General features: G+C 38.9%; 1 protein-coding gene across 1 annotated transcript in view; it reads right to left on the reverse strand.

The window, feature by feature from the left end:
- The window catches only part of utrn (utrophin), a gene marked incomplete in the record, with an annotated part of 237,395 nt that overhangs the window by 185,852 nt on the left and 30,957 nt on the right, over positions 1-20,586 (reverse strand). The window contains 15 exon segments of the mRNA XM_037685869.1: positions 1,342-1,469; positions 5,217-5,385; positions 6,284-6,528; positions 7,920-8,007; positions 8,114-8,237; positions 8,327-8,484; positions 8,696-8,875; positions 8,961-9,068; positions 9,563-9,664; positions 9,798-9,917; positions 10,239-10,389; positions 11,972-12,153; positions 13,366-13,596; positions 17,330-17,496; positions 18,011-18,126. Coding sequence (XP_037541797.1) covers positions 1,342-1,469; positions 5,217-5,385; positions 6,284-6,528; positions 7,920-8,007; positions 8,114-8,237; positions 8,327-8,484; positions 8,696-8,875; positions 8,961-9,068; positions 9,563-9,664; positions 9,798-9,917; positions 10,239-10,389; positions 11,972-12,153; positions 13,366-13,596; positions 17,330-17,496; positions 18,011-18,126 — 2,269 coding nt within the window.

Here is a 20,586-nt window from a genome sequence, read left to right on the forward strand (position 1 = left end):
TACTATATATATTTTAGGACAGCAGCAATCCACCTTGCTTTTTTTCTGTACTTGGACTAAACAGCCCAGCAAATTGCTCAAAATTAAACCATTGCTTCAATTTTTGGTCATTAAAAGATCCATCTACAACAGGTAAGATATTCACTGTTTACAACCTTTGCACCAAACCCCTATTAAAATAATCGATGCTATTGATTTAAGCCAGTAGAAAAAGATATTACATGGAATACATCCAGACTTGAAAACAGAAACCCAGCTCTTAGTCAAGAAGTCGACTTAGTTTTGTAAAATGTTTGTGATCAACTTTCTCAAGGACCATTTCAAAAGTTGTTACAGATATTAAATATTCATGTCCTTTACATAGAACTCCACTTCAAACAATATGAACTCTTTAACATTTCTTCTTTTCTTTAGTTCAATTTATTTTAACGATACTCTTTATTTTTGCCAGACAGAAAAGAATAATAGAGGAATAATATGCACGTGAAACATGAAAAAAGTTCTTTTGATTAACTTTTATAACTACTTTCTGTCCAAAACATGCCCTAAAATACAGCCATGTCTATTCTGCCTGTTGGAATACTAGGAAATCAATTTTTTTTATGTTTTGAAACACCACTTGCTTACGTGCAGAAACACGAGATGATCTATGTTTGTTATTAAAAACACTCTAGTCATTAAGACAGAAATATGCATAATAAAACTAAAGTCTATAACAATACCAAGCCAAGAATATCCGTGTCGTCTCCTCTCATTAGACTAATAACGAACAGATCTCAGAAACGCCGTCACGGCTGTGTATGTTGTGACTGCTGGGCTGACTGACGAGTTCATTGGCCTAGACGTAAAACTTCAAGTTCGGGCGCGCTGCCCAGAATGTGCCACGACCCCCATCCCCCTCCACAGCGCTGTGTACCGTCTGCCACGATAACAAGAGCGCAAACTGAGCCGCATTCCACTACAGCATGGAGGTAAAGACAAACACGGAGTACAAACACAAGGAACGCAACAATACACATCTGTCTGTGCAAAAAGACATAAAAGGCATGTTCGTGCACAGCCTCCCTCACAGAGCTGAGGATGAAAAGCTCTGTTGTATTCTGCGATAACTGGAAATGAAGTGTTCTGTGAGTCCGACCATCACCTACTGTATGTCGAAATAACACGGACACAGTTCTGATTGCTTTAATTGTGTCTTATCACAAAATCAGATGTCTGAGAGACTAAATGTACTTGAGGGCTTGGTGCTCTAACCTATGCTTTGTTTGAGCATTACCTTTTTTTAATTAATATCACACATGTGTTCAAAGTGCTGGAAAGGTTTAAAGTCGATCGGCTCACCTGTGCCCGCTCCACAGCCCTCTCTGCTGTGTTTACGTCCACCACATCGTCTTTGAGAGCAGCCAGCCTGGCCTCCAGACCCTCCAGCACATTCTGAGCCGCACGAGTGGCTTCGAGACGAGCTACAGCTGGAAGGAACGTAGTGTGGCGTATAGAAGGAAGAAAATAAACACTTTACAACATTTGAATAAGGAATAATGTTATCCGTCAGAAGCAAACAATAAGCTACATGGGATTTTCCAATTTTATGTGTGGTGATTTATTTATTTTTTTTTACTTTGTATGAGAGTGTAAAGTATTAAACAGCTTTACCCCCCACACCCTCCATCTACATGAGAACACTATCTTTCCAAAACAGTATTTTTCCTTGTGAACGTGGCACCATTTCTAGAAATTAATAAAACAATCCAAATATGCTGCTGTACTTTTGCCATGTCCGTGTGTGGTACTGTGATGCTGCCACAAAAATACACACGAAACGGGAATGATCTAAATTATAATCACAGGAAGAAAAAGGTGAGAGCAAAACACGTAACCTACTTTGTGGACTGACGAGGATTCGCAAAAAACTTTTGTGAACTGGGCGATGTTTCAGTTTATAATATCCTCCAAAATTTGGAAAATTTCAGGCAGAATATCCAGAGGAACAGCTGGACAAATTATACCTTTACTGTTTAGTATAATTCACTGTTTGTTAAAACTACTCTCATATCCCACATTTTTTGAAAGGTGTACTTGTTGTATACTGTATTTTTTTTTAGGGATGCACAATATTGGATTTTTGGCCGATATCCGATATGCCGATATGTTAAAACTTGTTTGGCCGATAACCGATACCGATATTTTGTATAAACTTTCCTTTGTCAGAACATAGCCCTCTTATTTAGGCTAATTTGCTACAAAAATTGTGCAACAGCTGTAAGAGCTGGTGACATATATTCAGTAACAGCCATATGATATGCATATCACATGAACTTATATTAAATGAAAAGTGTTAAATATTATTTATTAGCATTAGTCACCTGTGATGCTGTCTCACTTGTGGAGGCTTGGTCCAGGTTTATAGCTGCAGTGTGGGATCCTCTGCACTCTTGTGCATGAAGGACAGGCTTTTTAAGTTCAAAGTTTTTGTCTATCCATTGTGCCATAAGACTAATCATGCTAACGGGGCTAACACGACGTCCAAATGTCTGTGGTAAAACTCACCCAAGTGCTATCAGTTATTAGCTTCTCAATGACGTATGAAACAATGGCTTGTAACTCTGGTAAAGTTACGACGGAAAAATATCTCCGATTGGGAACGATGTAGTGAGGCTCAACGTAGTCCAAAAATCTTCGGAATCCGACATCCTCAACAAACAAAAAAAACTTCCACATCGCTGACATTTTGAATTTTCCTCTCTACCCTGCTGCTGCTGTTGTTTTGGTGCATTGTTTTTGTACCATTAGTGCTTGGCGTACTCTTAGTCTTGTGTATTCTTAGTTTAGTGAATGTATAATATTATTAGTTCATGACTTGGATCCTACTAACGTTTTTTCTTTACAATTTGTGTTTTTGTTGGATGCAACTGAGACACTGCATACATAGTTTTGTCCCAAATCATGTACTATGTGTGGTGTGTATGACAAATAAAGCTCTCGGACTCTGATGAGATCAGGTAGGCGCGCGTGACGTCATCACGTTGTGCTGGCGCTGCAGACATCCTTGTCACTGGGTTGTCATACAAAAACAGTGTCTTTTACACTGCCTGGCCAGTTTCCACCTGGATTTAACTAAGTAAATAGGTACGAGCCTCTTACTGGATAATTACTGCATGGGCGATTATCTTTCAGCTGGCAACAAGTTATTTAACCCCAACTGGTGCAATGAGTTGCTTCTCATTTCTTAAACAACCCTGTTGAAAGACATTGTGTGGTCGTGGAAAAGATGTCAGTCTGTTTGAGAAGGGTCAAATCATTGGCATGCATCAAGCAGAGAAAACATAGAAGGAGATTGAATAAACTGCTAAAGTTGGGTTAAGAACGGGACCCATCGTCTTCGAGGAAGAAATCTGGCCGGAAAAATATCATGAATGATCGTGATCGGCGATCATTTAAATGTTTGGTGAAATCATATAGAAGAAAAACAACAGTAGCACTCAGGGCTGTGTTTAATAGTGAAAGTAAGAACATTTCCACACGCACAATGTGAAGAGAACTCAAGGGATTGGGACTGAACAGCTGTGTAGCCTTAAGAAAACCACTAACCAGTGAGGCTAACTGGAAAAAAAGGCTTGAGTTTGCTAGGGAGCATAAAGATTGGACTCTGGAGCAATGGAAGAAGTTCATGTGGTCTGATGAGTCCAGATTTACTCTGTTCCAGAGCGATGGGTGCATCAGGGTAAGAGAGACAAGCGAAGTAATTCACCCATCATGTCATAGTGTCTAGTCATCAATGCAAGATCTTGGTGAAAAATTAATGCAACACTGGATGGAAATAGATCTTGTGACATTGCAGAAGTTTATTGAAACAATGTCACAGAGAATGCATGATGTAATCAAAGCTAAAGGCGATCCAACGAAATATTGGTGTGTGACCTTTTATTTTTTTGGTGGCGACTTTTTTTTTTTGGGCCAGGCAGTGTATATCGGTGAGTTATTTTGATGGAATGGCCGATGTCCGATATTTAACTTTAACGCTAAGATTGTCTGGTACTGATATCATGCCGATAATATCATGCATCCTTTTTTTTATTTTTTTTTTGTATTATTGCAATTCAATAAAGTGAAAAAAGTATTTTTAGGTTTAGATTATTTGTTGCAATTATAAAGGTTTTTTGTTCTATTAAAGGAAATTTTATTGTTCAGCCTTATATGCTCATAGACGTAATAAATTGACTGTTTCGATGTAGTCGACACGCTGGCATCTGCAGCACAAATCCAAGCAGGTAATTTGCCATTATTGTTACTTCTGTCACGTACAGCATCATAAATGAGGCAGAAAGCGAGACCGACACCATTGTTTACAAAAAGTTACATTTAAGCTGGATGGATAGCTGGAATCTTTTTTAGAAAAATACAGCTTGGGGACTGCTAAAACGCTGTTTCCGTGTAGAAATAAAGCTCGAGAGAAATTCCCAAACATGGTTTAAGTGGTATTTTTATTTTAAACGCTTGACTTTCAAAAAAAATCACAGCTACAGTGCCACGAACACCTGAAATTTTTACAGACGTTACGCAGATTATAGTTGTTAAACTAATTTTTACTTAGTAGAGCTTCCTGCTCTTTTTCGTGACGGTCTCTCTTTTGCCTCTAAAAGTAAATTAAATATGAGGTGGAAAGGCCCCAGTAAAAAAAAAAAAAAAAAAAAAACAACTCAAGAAGAAGCAAAATTGTTTTCCTTGAGTGTCATCCAAATCCTCAAGAGTCATAAAGCCTGAGAAGCACAGAAACACATGCAAGCACACACAGTTGTGTTGAGTGTGATACTCGAGTCTTCCTTTACAGACTCGTTTTTGGCAAAAAAGCAGCGCACATAAATTCCTGAGGTAAAACGGTGACTAATTTTCAGAACTGCTCCACATCCAAGTCACGTCCTCAGGTAGATGTGAGCTGACAGAAGTATGACCTGAAGCAAAAATCGCTCACGTACACTCGCAAACCTGTGAGCTTGTGGAGGCCATAAAAGGGCATCAACTATTACTGGCAAAAGTTTCATATAAAAGCTGATGTCAAATTTACATAAATCTGAGGACATTAGACCAAAAACAAGGAGAAAGAAAAGGTCCAGAATATCAGTTCCACTGAAAGGCACTTTGGTGTTGTTAATCATCTTCCTGGAATTAATTTCTCCTGCCACTGACTTAGATGATTTGAATAAAACAGCTTAAATTACCTTCTTTGACTTCCTGTTCCCTCCTCTGCAGCTGCTGCAGAGTGGAGGCGTGATGTGCAGAAACCACCACCAGGTGGTCTTTCAGGGAGGGCACGGCTCCCAGCGTCCCTGCCTCTGCAGACAGCTGCTCCAGTCGTGGAGTTAGGGCCATGACCTGAGCGAGCCGCGACTGCAGAACACAAGACCGAGGAGAAAGTTCACTAATGGGTTTGTCATCAGGGGGTCATCATGGAACTCTGCGCTTCTGATTACACCTAACAGCAGGGAAATTAATAATTCAAGTCCAATTAAGCACAAAAACTAAAACGTTCAGACACAAAGGGGCACTTTTTCTACTTAAAATAATGGAATTCATTTGCTTCAAAACAAAAATGAAAACCTCATTAATTTAATTAGGGTTTTTAATGCAAAACATTGCTATTTTTATTACTTTTTAAAGGCTGCACCATTAAGCAACTCGCATTACACACGCATGTTTTAAAGCATTTTGAAGGCATGTGTTTTTGCAAGATAAAGTTCTTTTGTTCTTGCCAAATATTTTTGAATAAAATTATTTTCTATCAAAAAGTTAAATTACACTTTTGCATGAAACTGTTTGGGGGGTTTTGTCGCTGTTTTCTCAGTTGAACATCTGTTTTACTTTGCATATGCATGAGCGTGGAGCATAGATAGACTGTGTACAAGCTGCTGGTGGTGAGGCTTCAGCGTGTCCACTGGAATTCTCCCTGACAACACTCGGCAGACATTTGCGCAGTAACAAGGAGGTTGTTCGAATGAGAAAACGGCAACAAACTAAACGGTCATGTAAAAGTTCTGGCTAATGCAGCCTTCTTTCACATCAGTTTGTTGTTTTAGAAAACATGTGTCATAAGCCTAAACATTAAAAATAAAAACAAGCACCAGTTGGCTGAATGAAGATATTTGCCTCTTTTTCCAAACCCTGTGCACTCACTGATGTCACAGCTGATACGGTGATAGCTATTAGTTAAAACATCTCTTCAAAGTTGACTAAACTATTCCTTTAAGAAAGATTTAACTGCCTTGAGAACCGAGTCACTAAACCTCACCTGACATTCTGCGCTCACTTTTCTGCGCTCGACCTCGTTGGACATTTCAACAGATGAAGTCGTCTCCAGCCACCGGTCCTGCTTCTCCAAGATCTGATTCATGTCTGCGAGTTCTACAGAAAGTGCTCTGACCCGGGTCTCGGTGTGGACCCGATCACGGGTGGCCTGGAGCTCCCGTGTGCAGACGTCCCACTCAGTCTGAATCAGGTCCATGTTAGTCCTCACTGAGTCCACGTTCACTGCCTCTGCAGGAAGACACACAGGAACACCAGCTCACATCAGAAAAACTTAAAAACTGCTTTTAAGCAGAACTTGTCATCAGCAGTGTGAATGCTTATTATTAAGAATATATTTATTAATGCTTAATAAATGCTTAATAAGCATTCATTTGTGATCCTCTTTAGATTTATTATTCTTCCGACTTCCAGTTTAACTATTCTGTACATTTTCAGCATTTTTCTCGTTTCACAATTTTTGTGCTTTTCCATCAAAACATTCAGCTCGTTCAGAAGGGTGCTATGACTTTTGGTATTGATACAACTTTAGCTTTTTGAAATATTTAGCCTTTTCTGACATTTTTTTTCTCGTAGAAAATAAATTGAGCTCAATTTACATCCTTCATATCTTGAGATCTGTTTACAACCTTTTACTGCTCCTTTCACATTTTGTTCTGGCTCAGCTTCTTTCAGCTTCCTTGAGCAAATTTAAACTTTTTTCCAGCTACTTTTCAGCTAATTCCAGCTGTTTTCTCAGCCGTTTTGTGCTCCTTTGAGATTCTTTCTGCTAACTACAACATTTTCCTTACAATAATTTTACCTTCTTCTGCTCATTTCATCTTTTTATGCAAGTTTCAGCTTTTTCTGCTATTTCAGCTACTATTTAGCTGTTTTATGCTAATTTTAGCATTTTCAGCTAACTCCACTTTTCCCCCCCCACTCATTTCAACTTTTGTCTGCTTAATTCAGCAAAAAAATGTGCTCTCTCCACTTCCATCTGCCAATTTAAGCTTATTCTGCTTCTTTAGCTACTTTTCAGTGTTTTGTTTTGTGCTCATTTCTGCTTTGTTCAGCCTAATTGGGCACAATTGTGCTCTCTCCACTTCCTTCTTGTAATTTAAGCTTCTTTCTGCTGTTTCAGCTACTTTTCAGTTATTCCTTGCTCAGTTCAGCTTTTTTTTTTGGCGTAAGTTACTCATTTTTGTGCTCATTCCTGCTTATTTTAACCAAGTTCAGCAAATATGTGTTCTTTCTGCTTTCTTTTGCTAACTTAAGCTTGTTCTTCCATTTCAGCTACATTTCAGCATGTTTTTAGCTAAGTTCAGCTGTTTTTCAGCAAGTTCTTCAGCAATAAGCATTCACACTGCATTTTCGCAGGAAATGCAATTTCTCTAGTTAGTACCGGTATTTACTTTCCGCATCTATTTAATATTAAATAAATATGTAAAAAGTATTTTTTTATATATATACATAAAGACACGTCACAGCTACGGGTAAGTTGTAAAACATGTCATGAACACAGTTTTAGAGGGAAAATTATTAAATAAATTAGCTGCTTGGTAAGAAGAACCAGTTTAGCAAAACTTAGATGATTTTGTGCGTTTGGTTTGAAGTTTATGAGGAAAATTTGCTCTTCATACCTCTCTCGAGCTGGTCCATCAGGCTCCGGCCCTCCTGAATCACCTGGCTAACTGGGCTTTCCTTGGCTTTGAGGTCCAACTCCAGGTCCTAAAGTTAAGCATAAATAAGCATTTATTACATATATTAGATTTGACACTGTAGCTTGGTGGTCAGTGCTGTGGTCTTGTAAGCCTGACACAATCTGCAGCTTCACCTTTAGCTTCTCCTGCAGGTCTGGGGTGTCAGGTGTAGTTTCAGGAGGTGCAGAAGCCAGCGTCAGAGCAGATGTCTTCCATGTTTTCATCCAGTTGAACAAGTCAGAAACCTTGTTTTCAAACCTGCAGAACACAGTCCGTGATTTAGTGTTTGCAAGCCGGTTGTTCTTACACCCATTTTGTTAATTGAGATGAAGAGTCACATTTCTTACAGTCTTCTGGTTTCTGCATCTGTCTCCACCATTCGTTTCTTACAGGGAGCAGGTTCGGCCAGCTCCTGTTCAACTAAGGAAGTGGTCGGTGCGACCGTATCCACGATGGATTGTTCTCCTACTTGAGGCATCCCAGCGTTCGTAGCAGCCTCCATTAACTGAGAGTTCGCGCATGAAGGAGAATGAAAACAAAACGCACATAGTTAATAAGTTGCCAAGCAAAGAAAACATTATAATGCTTCTTATTTACAAGTTTGCTGAACGGCATTAAAATGACGAACAACTGTTGAAATTTTATTTTCGACGCTTGTATGAAACTACAAACAAAACACTGAGCACTCGGAGAATAAGGAACTGCACGACGCCCACCTGTGACGAGCAGTCCTCCAGCTTCTGAACCAGAGCGTCCCATCTGTGAGTCAGCTCCTCTGTGTCGGCCTCGATCTTCGCTCCCGCCTCACAACTTTGCAGCAGCTGCATCACATCCTGTCCCGCATCAGACAGCTTGTCCAGAATCCGTCTCTTCTTCTCCATGTCCTCGTTCAAAATCTAAATAAGACAAAGGTAAACATGCAACTAGAAAATATAAAATAAAAAAAATACAGAAACTAAGAGGAATCAGTCGTCTACTTACAGCCAGTCTTCGAACATTTGAATCAAACTCAGAGGAGTATTTAAAGTCGCTCGTCTGAACTTCATTTAAGGCCTCCTCTTTTTCATCCAACCACGCTCTGAACAAACTCTGCAGGAAAACACTTTTTTTATTTTTTATTGTATAACAAAAGCACTAGACAAACAACTTTTAGGCTTTATGTTATCCAAACTATTATTATTAACCTAAGCATCATGCAGGTTTTTGAGCTGTGGGAGGAAACCCGGAAAAAATCCACTCAAACATGAGGAGAACATGTAAACTTCACGCAGAAAGACCCCAGGTTCAACTCGGGGATTGAACCCAGGACCTTCTTGCTGTGAGGTAACGGTGCTAACCACTAATCCACAGTACTACAACTACTTTCAAAAACAGGTGTGTTTGAAAACAAAAAACAGACTTGGTTTTCGTGAGAAGTGGAGAAAAAAGTTTTAAAAAAAAAACTTGTTTAATCTCTGCAACATTTTTGTGAATCAATATAATTTAGCTCAGTCTTCCACTGTAGATGCATTATAACAAAATATATCGCCAATCAAGAGTTTTGTAGATGATGTGACCATGGATTATGAGGTGGAACATCTCACCTGGTCTGATAAAAGCTGCTGCCAAACCAGAAACACCTCCTGCAGCTTTTGCCACCGTTCTTCTGTCCAGCGACACACTGCTGCCCAGCGTTCACCCAGAGACTGAATGCAGACAAAAATTAATACATTTCAATAGAGAGCATATTATAACTTGTATCAAGTAAAACTAGATACAAAGAAATTCTTCATTTCTCAACAAAAGTTCTGGATTTAACTTGAAATGCAGACATCAGACCTGCAGTTGTTCCTCCAGGGCAACGGTGGTGCTGTCGCCACTGTTCTCATCCACCACCACCACCATGTGAGTCAGAGAGTTCACCTTCACCTGCTCCGCCTCCAGGTCGTTCTGGAGTTCCTGTGCAGGAGTACACATAGTGAACTCCACATATCACCCTTTAAATGAGCTGCTAGAAGAGTTATTTAGGTTTAGGGCGACCGTACGAAGATGGACGAGGACTCATTAAAGAGGTGAAGGTGATCACAGGACTGGTAGATTTTAGAGCAAAACATGAACAGTTACCTGAATAGGTACACACTTTTCTATACAATTCAATTCAATTTCACTTTATTTCTGGACAAATGTGAATGACAAGCAAGTGCAATCTTTCTACACCTTTCATATGCATTTTTTTCATCTGTGTTCAACGGGAGGAAAAAATAAATAAACTCAATTTACTTTGTGTTGTTCTACATGTTCCTTGTAGGTGTTGAGGTCTTCAGCTGCTGGTTGTGTTTCGATCCTTTTGATCCGCTCCTCCGTCAGTGTCAGCCAATCAGAAAGCTGCTGTAACTGCTGCTGCTGAAGATCCATCAGAACTTCATGGAGCCTGGAAAACGAGGGGGGATAAAAGCAAGAGCACAGATGGTACAAAGGTAGAAAGAAGTCATAATTTATTCACCTTTTAACTGGACTGTTTCCATTAAATTAAACGGAAAATTCTGCATTTGTTCTAGTTTAAACCTCACTGCTCCTCAAATCCAAATAACGTAAAACAGGTTAAACTAGAGAAATTGCATTCCCTGCGAAAAAGAAGTGTGAATGCTTATTGCTGAAGAACTTGCTAAAAAACTGCTGAAATGTAGTTGAAATGTAAAAACATGCCTAAGATAGCAGAAGAAAGCAGAAAGACCACATATTTTATGAAATAGGTTTAAATAAGCAGAAATGAGCACACAAATTAGGAAATTACCTAAAAAAGATGAAATTAGCAAAAAAAAAAAAAAAATGGCTGAAAAGTAGCTGAAAAAGCATAAACTACCAGAAGGAAGTAGACAGAGATGAAAAGAGCTCCAAAAATAGGGAATTAGACAAAAAAGTAAAATTTTACACAAAAAACAGCTAAAAAGTAGCCGAAATGGCTGAAAAAGCTGAAACTAGCAGAAATAATTTCATTAGGCTGAAAATAGCAAAAATTACCACAAAAAAAATTGAATTTATCTGAAAACAGCCGCAATTAGTTAAAAATGCTAAAAAGGTAGCTGAATATGTAGAACATGCTTAAATTAGCAGAAGAAAGCAGAAAGAACACGTTTGCCCAGTTAGGCTGAAAGAAACAGAAATGAGCACAAAGAAGTGGAAATTACCTGAAAAAAGTAAAAAAAATAGCAATAAACAAAAAAAAAAACAGCTGAAAAGAAGCTAAAAAAGCAGCAAGTAGTTGAAATTACCAGAATTCATTCAATCTTTATTTAGACAGGTAAATCCCATGGAGAAAGGAGGGGGAGAGAGCACGTTTTTGCTGAATTAGGCTGAAGAAAAGTTTAAAGGAGTGCAAAAAATGTGGAATTAGCCAAAAAAGCTAAAATTAGCATAAAACAGCTAAATAGTACCAGTAGTTGAAATAGCAGCAAAAGTTGAAGCCTGCATAAATAAGCTGAAATGAGCATAATAAGCTGAAATGAGCATAATAAGCTGAAATAAGCAGAAAGTTAGAAGAAGCACAAAAATGTAGTTAGCAGAATAAAGCTGAAAGGAGCAGCTGAAATTAGCTGAAAGTAGCTAAAAAACAAAAATTTAAACATGCACAAGGAAGCTGAAAGAAGCTGAACCAGAACAAAATGTGAAAGGAGCAGTACAAGGTTGTAAACAGATCTAAAGAATTGAAGGATGTCAAACGAGCTTAACTCATTTTCTATGAGGAAAAAAAGTGGCAGAAAAGGCTAAACATTTCAAAAAGCCAATGTTGCACTAAGATCAAGTCAAAGCACCTTCTCCTGAACAAGCTGAACGTTTTGATTTATGATTTGTTGAAATAGCACAAAAATTGTGGAACGAGAAAGATGCGGAAAAATGTACGGAAGATAAATGGATCACAATAGTGTGAATGCTTGATGAGCATTCAATTACAAATCACCAAATTACATTAATCGTTTGCAAAGACAATACTGGTACAACGCGAGTGTTTCTACCTGGCCTGGCGGTCCATGCTGGCCACTCTGAGGGACTCCCAGCGAGAGTTGAGGAGTGTCATCTGCTCCCGAATTTCATCCTCTTCTTCTTTTGTGAGGTTGCCCTGGGCGATCAGGTGGTTGCCTGCCTGCAGCACATTACCCACACTGCTCTGATGAGCTGTCAGCTCCATCATGAAGGCCTTCAAAAGAAGACAAACACAAGGTTCCAGCAAGTTTACAGGAAATCACTGATTTGTGTGCTGAGGGGAACAAATGTTCCCGCACAAAGAAAAAAGCAAAGACCAGTGGAGTAAAAAAATAAACACAAAACACACACGGTGTATAATCTAGCTTTACAAACATGGGCCTCTTCATCCAGTTGGCTGAAACACAACTTCATAATAAAGTGTTTATAATCTGAGGTGCCATTCTTGCAAATGATAGTCTCATATAACCATTTGGATAGTTTCTTTCTTTTTGTCCAGATCTTTTAATTTTCAGCGCTTCTAAACGACCACAAAGAGCAGTGGATGTCACCTCTGCACCATAAATGTGCATGTGTTGCTGTAGCAACAGTCCGCACGCACAAACTGAGTGGTGAGCTGGCAAACAGACCGAATGGGAAACGGAAAAGGAAGGAAAGCTACGTTAAGAAGAACTACTGAGAGTTTGCTTGTATTTCCTTGTAGCAAAAAGAAACTCCACCTGGAGCATGTTGTCAGCTTGTGTGAGCACGCTGCGTGAGCAAGCGTTCTGACAGCGACTGGAAGTACTCTTGCTTTTGCAGGTTAAAGGGCACTGCATGGTCAAAAACAAACCAACTTTTCCACACTAAAAAGCTTTTAGAAGAGACTTTGGAGCTTATTGCTCCAAAGTCTCTCAACCAGGTTTCTGCTTTGACCTGGATTCCAGTCATTCAGCTTCAAAAATATTCACATTTCAGCCAAGGGAATCCATCCAAAGCCCTTTTACACACATGCACAGACACAAACTGTGCTAATACGCCCCCATATCAAGCAAACAAGTATGCTCCAGGCCGGGGCACTTTGTAATGCTGAGCGCCACAGATCTTAGTAGAATTCCTGGCATTCCCAACATGTACAGAGCATGCACTGCTAGTTGTGGGAGGCCTCGCTTTCTCTGCCGGATGCTGCTGTACGTCCCGATGAAGGGTGACAGGTATGACAGCCAGTGTGAGTCAAACAACATGTGTGTCATATTTCTCAGGTTATCCTAAATCTTTAAAAACAAATTGTAATTTAACACAACTTTATTCAAAATGTAGGTTAAAGATATTGGAATATCAGGGATTTTCAGTCTATTAATCAGACTTGAAAAAGTAAAAAGTCAAATAAAACTTTTTAGATGCATTTCTAATGCTGATTTTAGCCGACCTGTTTGTTTCTTCCTACCTCATGTGTGTGGAACTGCTCTTTAACCTCTTCCACATCGTCTGACACCTCCTCTTGCATTTGTAGTGCATCCTCAGCTGACAACAGCCAAGTCAAAACCTCCTCCAGTGTCGTTTGGTAGCCGTCGAGATCTACTTCCAGTAAGCCTTCCTCCATCTCCCCTTCCGTTTCTGTTAGGGTGCTGGGGGTCTCGGGTCGTGGGCTGCTGCCTGCCTCGTCCGTCTGCACATTCTGAGAGAAAAAACAGACACGATGATATAACTTAAACTATACGTACACGTATTTATATCCAAAGTACCCTGCACTGTATCGTTACGGGATGAAGTCGAAAAAAATAACTTCTTAATTTGAACCTTTCATGACCTTAAAGGTGCTCAATGTAAAAGTCATAAAGGCAAGTCAACAAAAAAAAAAAGAAACAAAATCCACAAGTTGTTTTTTTTTTCCCCCTCATAGCGATGGTTAATGTGTCAAATGCAAAAAAAAGGCACCTATTTCCAACTACCACAAATGTCTGTTTACCTATGAAAACAGTTGAATGGACTAAAAACAGGTTAACGATAGCGACGGCCATAAAAAAAAAAACGTTTGGGATGGAAAAATGCAGCAATTTTGAATTAGTGGTACAGATTTTTGTTTAGTTTGCTGAATAAAGTATGCAGACAAAACTTATTTGTTTACATTGAGTGCGTACCAGCGTTTCCGAACTACTGTATTTTTCAGACTATAAGGCGCACTTAAAATCCTTTAATTTTCTCAAAATTCGACAGTTCGCCTTATAATCCAGTGCGCCTTATGTATTAATTCTGGTTGTGCTTACTGACCTCGAACCGATTTTATGTGGTACAACTGAACAATGTTAAGAGTTATTGTGAATGAGTTGAATAAAGTTTGACTAATCTGACTGTTTTGTTTCGCTTAATGCACCTTATAGTCCGGAAAATACGGTACATATCAATATATCTGGGGGAAATTACTTGAGTAAATTATTTTAAACTGCACCATTTCATATAACGCTGAATAACCTTTTTTTTTTTATGTTTGATGTCATAGATTGAAATAAGCACATTTAATTAAATAAAAAAACAAGTCATTGTAAAGTTCTCTGAACAACGGTGCTTATTGAATATGACAATGCCTAAACCTCCCGTTTGTTTTTCTTAATTACATCTGTGCACACCAGCTGACGGGTTTTAAAATGGACACAGACATCTACGGAGGTCTGTGCAGTTCTACATCAGGCTGAGTGACATGTCCTATTCAGAAAACATAAAAGAAACAAACCACAGGCTTTTTAGGATGCTGTAATGTATGACACACTGAGCAGGCCATTCCTAAATTTATGAATAAGGAGAAACAAAAACAAGCAGGATAAAAGCAAGTGTACTGCCAAGAGTCTAAAAGAAATAAGATCAGAAGTAAAGGCGTTATTTAAGGGAAGCTGAAAAGCCTCTGTATTTGCCTTTGTTAGGTTAGTTTGAGATTAAACTAACTAAAAATGAGTTTGTTTCGGTTTATAAATGTCTTTAGACACACTAGAATGAAAACTGCTTCATTCCAAATAATCCTTTTCTTAAATTCTATCATATTTTGATGCAGTTGTATTGGTTCCTAACAGCACAGAAAGTATTCAACGTTTCCATCTTTGTAGAAAAAAAAACCTCGACGGAACTCGGCTAATCTGTCTGGAACTGAACGGGATAAATCCACAGCAGCGGCAGCCAAGTCAAACATGACCAAAAAAAAAAAAAAATGCTTCTGTGTGTAGAGAACCAGTACAGTAACAAGTTAAATGGGCCTTTGTTTCCAGGGCTGAAATTACACAGTGGTAAGTTAAGCTCAGCAAAGGTCAGCAGCTGGAAATATTCAGACCTTTGGGCTATTTTGGAATAACTCGCTGTAGCATACACTGCCATAAGAGAGCAATAACGAGAAAGCTGAGACAATATAGGTCAAAACTAAACTTAAAATAGGGAAATTAACACTAAACACTGCCATCAAAACAAAGAAGTCTTTCTTGCTCCTTCTTTTGGTTACCAGCATCACTTCCTATGGGGAGGAAAATGTTCCAGGAAAGTAAACTCTTTTTTTTTTTTGTTGGACAAACCAGAACTTAAAAAGACTTTTCCAGCATCCATCCCAGGCTGTGTGAAATATGTACCCATGGGCAATAAAAACTTAAGAGGTGGTTTTGGAGTTCTCTCCCCCTCACTTCTGACTACAAGCCTCTAAAATAAGCAACCCTGTAGAACCAGTCAAACAGCTGGCAGAGAAGAGCTTAAAAGCAAGCATGAATTATCAGAGCCACATTAATGTGGTTATATTTAATTGCATCCCTTTTGCTTTACTTGTTAAATATTTGGAGTCATGAGCAACAACTTAAAGCAAAGTTGCACCGTTCAGTCATAAACTAAAGCTCAGTACTTCCCTGTCAACTCTCTGCAAACGCCCCGATTCTCACCAGTTTATCCCCACTACCCATTTACAGCTCGATGTTTCCAGTCTGCAGCGTGGTGAAGTCAAAGAGGTGAGTCACAGCTCTGCTCCCATTTTGCCCGTGCCGACTGTGCTTTTCACGAGCAAGTCCGGAGAGAACATGGCAGTGACTCATTCTGTCCAGCAACTCGCAACATACAATAACGCTGATGCTTTTAAACCAAGTGGAATCAGAACGTAAGCAGAGCAGCAAACGGTGAAGCAGATTAGAGTCCGTTTTGCGCAGCTGTTCATTCATCTTTGTGCTGAGACAGGAAAACAGCTAAAGGTGTCAAACTTGGTTACAAAATGGGTCCAAAACTCAAAACTTGGTTTAAACCAGGGGGCACAGTTTCAGACTCGGACACCTGACATCTTTTCTTGGTTGCAGTTTCCTCGGCAAGAGTTTGATCAGTCTCATTTCACCTTTTCCGTTGCTCTTTCCACATACAAATCAAAGATTACTGAAAAAGTCAAACATTTCTGTTGGCATCAAAGTGGGCCAACTGTCACGAGAAGTCTATAATAACTAAAGTCTGCTCGGTTTGTAAGCAAAATAAGAAGAGATAAAAGTATTTCAAATTTAAAATATCACCTTGGGAACCAGAAAATATGTTAATAAGGGCCAAATTTGGCCCTAGGGCCTTGAATTTGACACGTGTGAAAGTAAACAGCATTTTCATGGATCTGTATAAAAGACATCTTAATAAATGCAATCAGGACACGTTTGACTAAGGTCTTCAGATCCATCTGGCAACACAAAAATGTGGAAAATAGCAGTTTCAGCCAGAATGTTTGGACATTAATAAGCTTGGATATATCAGTTTGACGTTTGCCTTTATCTCTGGTATAAAAAATATTTATTTAAATGTCCTTATGTGAATAATCTCTACTACAGAAAGACACCAACACACCCCAACAAGATCTGACGCAACACATTTGCTGCAGCTGATGTTCTTTGTACGTTATCTGTATTTTAGAAGTTGTGTTTTTGTTTACAACACTTTGTGTGCATTTGTGTGGAAAGTTTTCAAATAAATTCATAATATAAGTGTTAAAGAAGCTGCCTTGGTTCTGGACCTGCCTGCAAAGCTGTGCAGGTCCCAGCTGTGGATTCTTTAGATTTCATCCATAAAAAGAACACCTTGTGCTTGGTGGAAAACAGATGGAGCTCTGGCTTCTGGATGAGAAGTTCAATGATTTCAGAAATGGAACACCGATTCTGCTCCAGCTCAAACAAGAATCTGCATACCTCTTGTGTTTTCTATAAGACAGCCGTTGTATCGTTTGCTTGTTGTTGTAACTTGTCTTACCTTTGAATGCTTTCGGATGTTAACCTTACTTAATAAAATGAACTATTTATGATGGTTTTGAATGTGTAAACGCATTAAAACTCACTTGAGCTAAAATTACATTGAAAACGACTAACTTTAAACTGTACCTCCTGTATTGTATAACACTGGGAAAGAGCTTGAACTGTATATTTTACCTGCATGCTGAGCCCTGGACCTGAGCTTTCAGCCACCACTTTGTGTTTGCGAGGCAGGGTCTCCACTTCTCTGATTGCCTCCATGCTCACGTCTTTCGGCAGCACGGCGAACAGCGAGGTCACGTACATGATGATGGACTTCTTATCTGGCAACTGCACCGCCACGTCTGAGGCGAAGGGAGAGAGTCAGCAGGAGGCAGGTGGAAAGGCCAGGAGACAAATAAAGCGTGACAATCGGGGGTGGGGTGGGGTGGGGGGGTGGATGAAGAGAGAGAAAAGTGAAAATTGCAAAAGACAAATGAAGTGTGGCAGAGTGAGGTTGATGTTAAAGTTGACAGGAGATTAAACAGGAAGGAAGGTGAGAAGGAAGAAGGTTGAAACAGGTTAAACTAATTAAACAAGGCTTTGATATGGGTCAGGAACTGCCCCCCCAACCCCAGACAGTCAGGATATAGACATGACTAAATAACAGAACACAATTTTTTTTTTTACATATTAAGTCTGAAACAACTTCAAGGTGTTTGCTTTGCTGAGTTTATTCAGCTGCTGGTGAGGCTTCCTGACCGCAGACAGTTTTCAGAAGTAGGAATCTTGAATAAAGTGTACGAGGTCTTTTCTACCGTGTGTAACACTATCCAAAAACTTTAAAAGGCAACTGATAAAAAATATAAAAATTAACACCTTCAGGATCCAGGAGCTTCTCGATGCCGAGCTGGTTTTTGGCTAAAGTGAAGGCGTGCTCGAGTCTGTCCACGGGGCTCATGCTGCGCACCTGATCCCACTCAAATGTGTCCGGCCTGAAAGCACGCAGAAAGAAGAAACAGAAGAAAAAAAAAGGATATAAGAAGATCCAAAAACAACAAAATATTTGTATTTGTTCAAGGTACAGTGAATCTTAAAAGTAGAGGGACACAGATTGATTTTTCTAGGCTGCTTATGATGCCTGAATCATGCAAATCTCCGGATTGTAGAAAATAGAAACATTGTTTACCGTATTTTTCGAACCATAAGGCGCACTTAAAATCCTTCAATTTTCTCAAAAATCAACAGTGAGCCTTATAATCAGGTGCGCTTTATTTATTAATTCTGGTTGTGCTTACTGACCTCGAAGCAATTTTATGTGGTTATTATGAATGAGTTGAATAAAGTTTGACTTGTCGGTTTTGTTTCGCTTAATGCACCTTATAATCCGTATATAATATTTAACTTTATGTTTAAATGTAAGTTTAGTTTGTGTACATGTTAAGCGCTGACAGACTTTGCTCAAATTTGTTGTAAGAGTTGCTAAAATAAGCAGAACAGGAGCTAAAAGCTAAATCAGCAAAACCATAACGACTGGATAAAATTATTTAAACTGTTGTCAAAAATCATAGTCAAAAGTTTTAAATTATCAAGACTATAGATGCAATCTGAAAGGAGAATAAGAAAAAAATACAGAGCTAAAAGGCTGAAGTAGATCTTAGAGAGCAATGGTTTCGAATTAAAGTGATTTCAATTTATTTCAAAAGATTTTTTTGTACTTACAGTTAAATGAATAAATAAAAGTTACAAATAATATAAAAACAAGGCAGACTATTCCCAATTGAGCTGAACATTTTGATATAATAAATAGTGAATGGTCCACAACTTAAATAGCAGCTTTTTCCACCCTAAAAGAAACTTGGCCAGATTACATGATTTAATCTTTTGTGCTCTCCAGGTTCGTTTAAGCATTTTACAAAGTTCATACTGTAGTACTTTCATTATGTGATTTTACACATTATATACAGAACTACTCTGATATTCTCACTCATCCAGGGATAAATAGATTGGACCCTCAACCTTCCAATTAGAGGATGACCACCCAATCCACTGGGCCAAGTCGTCCCCATAAATGAGTTGTGATATAGCACTACGGATGCAAAGAATACACAATTATTTATTAACAGGAAAACAATAGAGTGGGAGCTGAATTAGAATTCACACAAATATACTTGGCAGCATGTTAAATATATTGTTCCTGTTTTATTTTTATTTATTTTTTTACACACAGATTTTCACAAGCAGCCAGTAACGTTACACCTTTATACTTCTATTTATTTATACTTCATTTGTAAACCTGAGGCGTCTGATATTAGCCGACCAAACTGATCAAAGCCACAAACTTAACAAGTCGTAAACTTCTTTGAGTTTTGAACACCTTACAGTTGTAAACCAGATTCACTTTGGGTTTTCCTCACTCTGTATAAACTTGTACAGTGAAGACGCTCAGTGCCAGCAGGAGGTAATGAATATCTGATTTGTGAGCACCCGATTTTCCACTCAAGCTGAAAATCTACCAACTCCAGCTACCTGCAGAGCGCATCGCGGCTACAACGGATTAAAGAAATATCACCTTGGACAACACAAAGTGTTCTGATTCAAGCACTGTGAAAATGTATTTACCTAAACATACTTAAATTAATGTTTCAGTAATATGCTTTGCAGAGACAAGACATCCCTCAGATGGTGGGGGGCTTGTGTTGAGGCCATGCGAGTGTGGAATGTGTGTGTTCGGTGATCCACTTAAACCCAAGACCTGGGTCTAAACCAACACCGGCCATTCTCACACCTCACAGACTTGTGTGCGAGTGTTTGGATGTCGCTGCTACGGTCAAAGAATTACATAAAGGGGGGAAACACCCCTGATCTCCCCCCCCCACAACCCTTTTTTTTCTTTCACACACAACAGCACACAGAGAATGAGCAAACAGTGACATGGCAGGCTTAAACAGCTCGAGTCGAGCAGAACACACACTCTGCAGATGCTGACCTGTAAACCCAACTTTTCAAACACTTTGCAACATGTTTTAAATACGATCGAGCACACAAACAAACAAACTTGAAACAAACTTGAATAAAACTGAGTAACAAAGAGATATATGGGATGAAAAATGCATTTAAACAGAGAATTAATTGTTTAACATAAAATATAATGAGAGAAATTGCATTTGCATAGAAGATGCAGTGTGAATGCTTATTGCAGAAGAACTTGATGAGAAACATCTTGATGCATGCTCAATAATCCAGGTAGAAAAATCCAAAAAAGTTCAATCTGGTCCTCTGGACATTAAAAAAAAACAAAAGCAAAACAAAGCAAAAAAAATTCTAGAAACGTTTCATCTCTCATCCAAGAGACTTCCTCAGTCTGAGGTGCTGTTTTCAGCTCAGTCTCTTAAATAGCACCTTCTTAGAGTGAATCAACCAGTTTGCTGCTGACAACCAAAACCAGCTGATCA

The sequence above is a fragment of the Nematolebias whitei genome, chromosome 12 (genome assembly GCF_014905685.2).
Source record: "Nematolebias whitei isolate Nwh7 chromosome 12, NemWhi1, whole genome shotgun sequence".
In the NCBI taxonomy this organism is placed as follows: domain Eukaryota; kingdom Metazoa; phylum Chordata; class Actinopteri; order Cyprinodontiformes; family Rivulidae; genus Nematolebias; species Nematolebias whitei.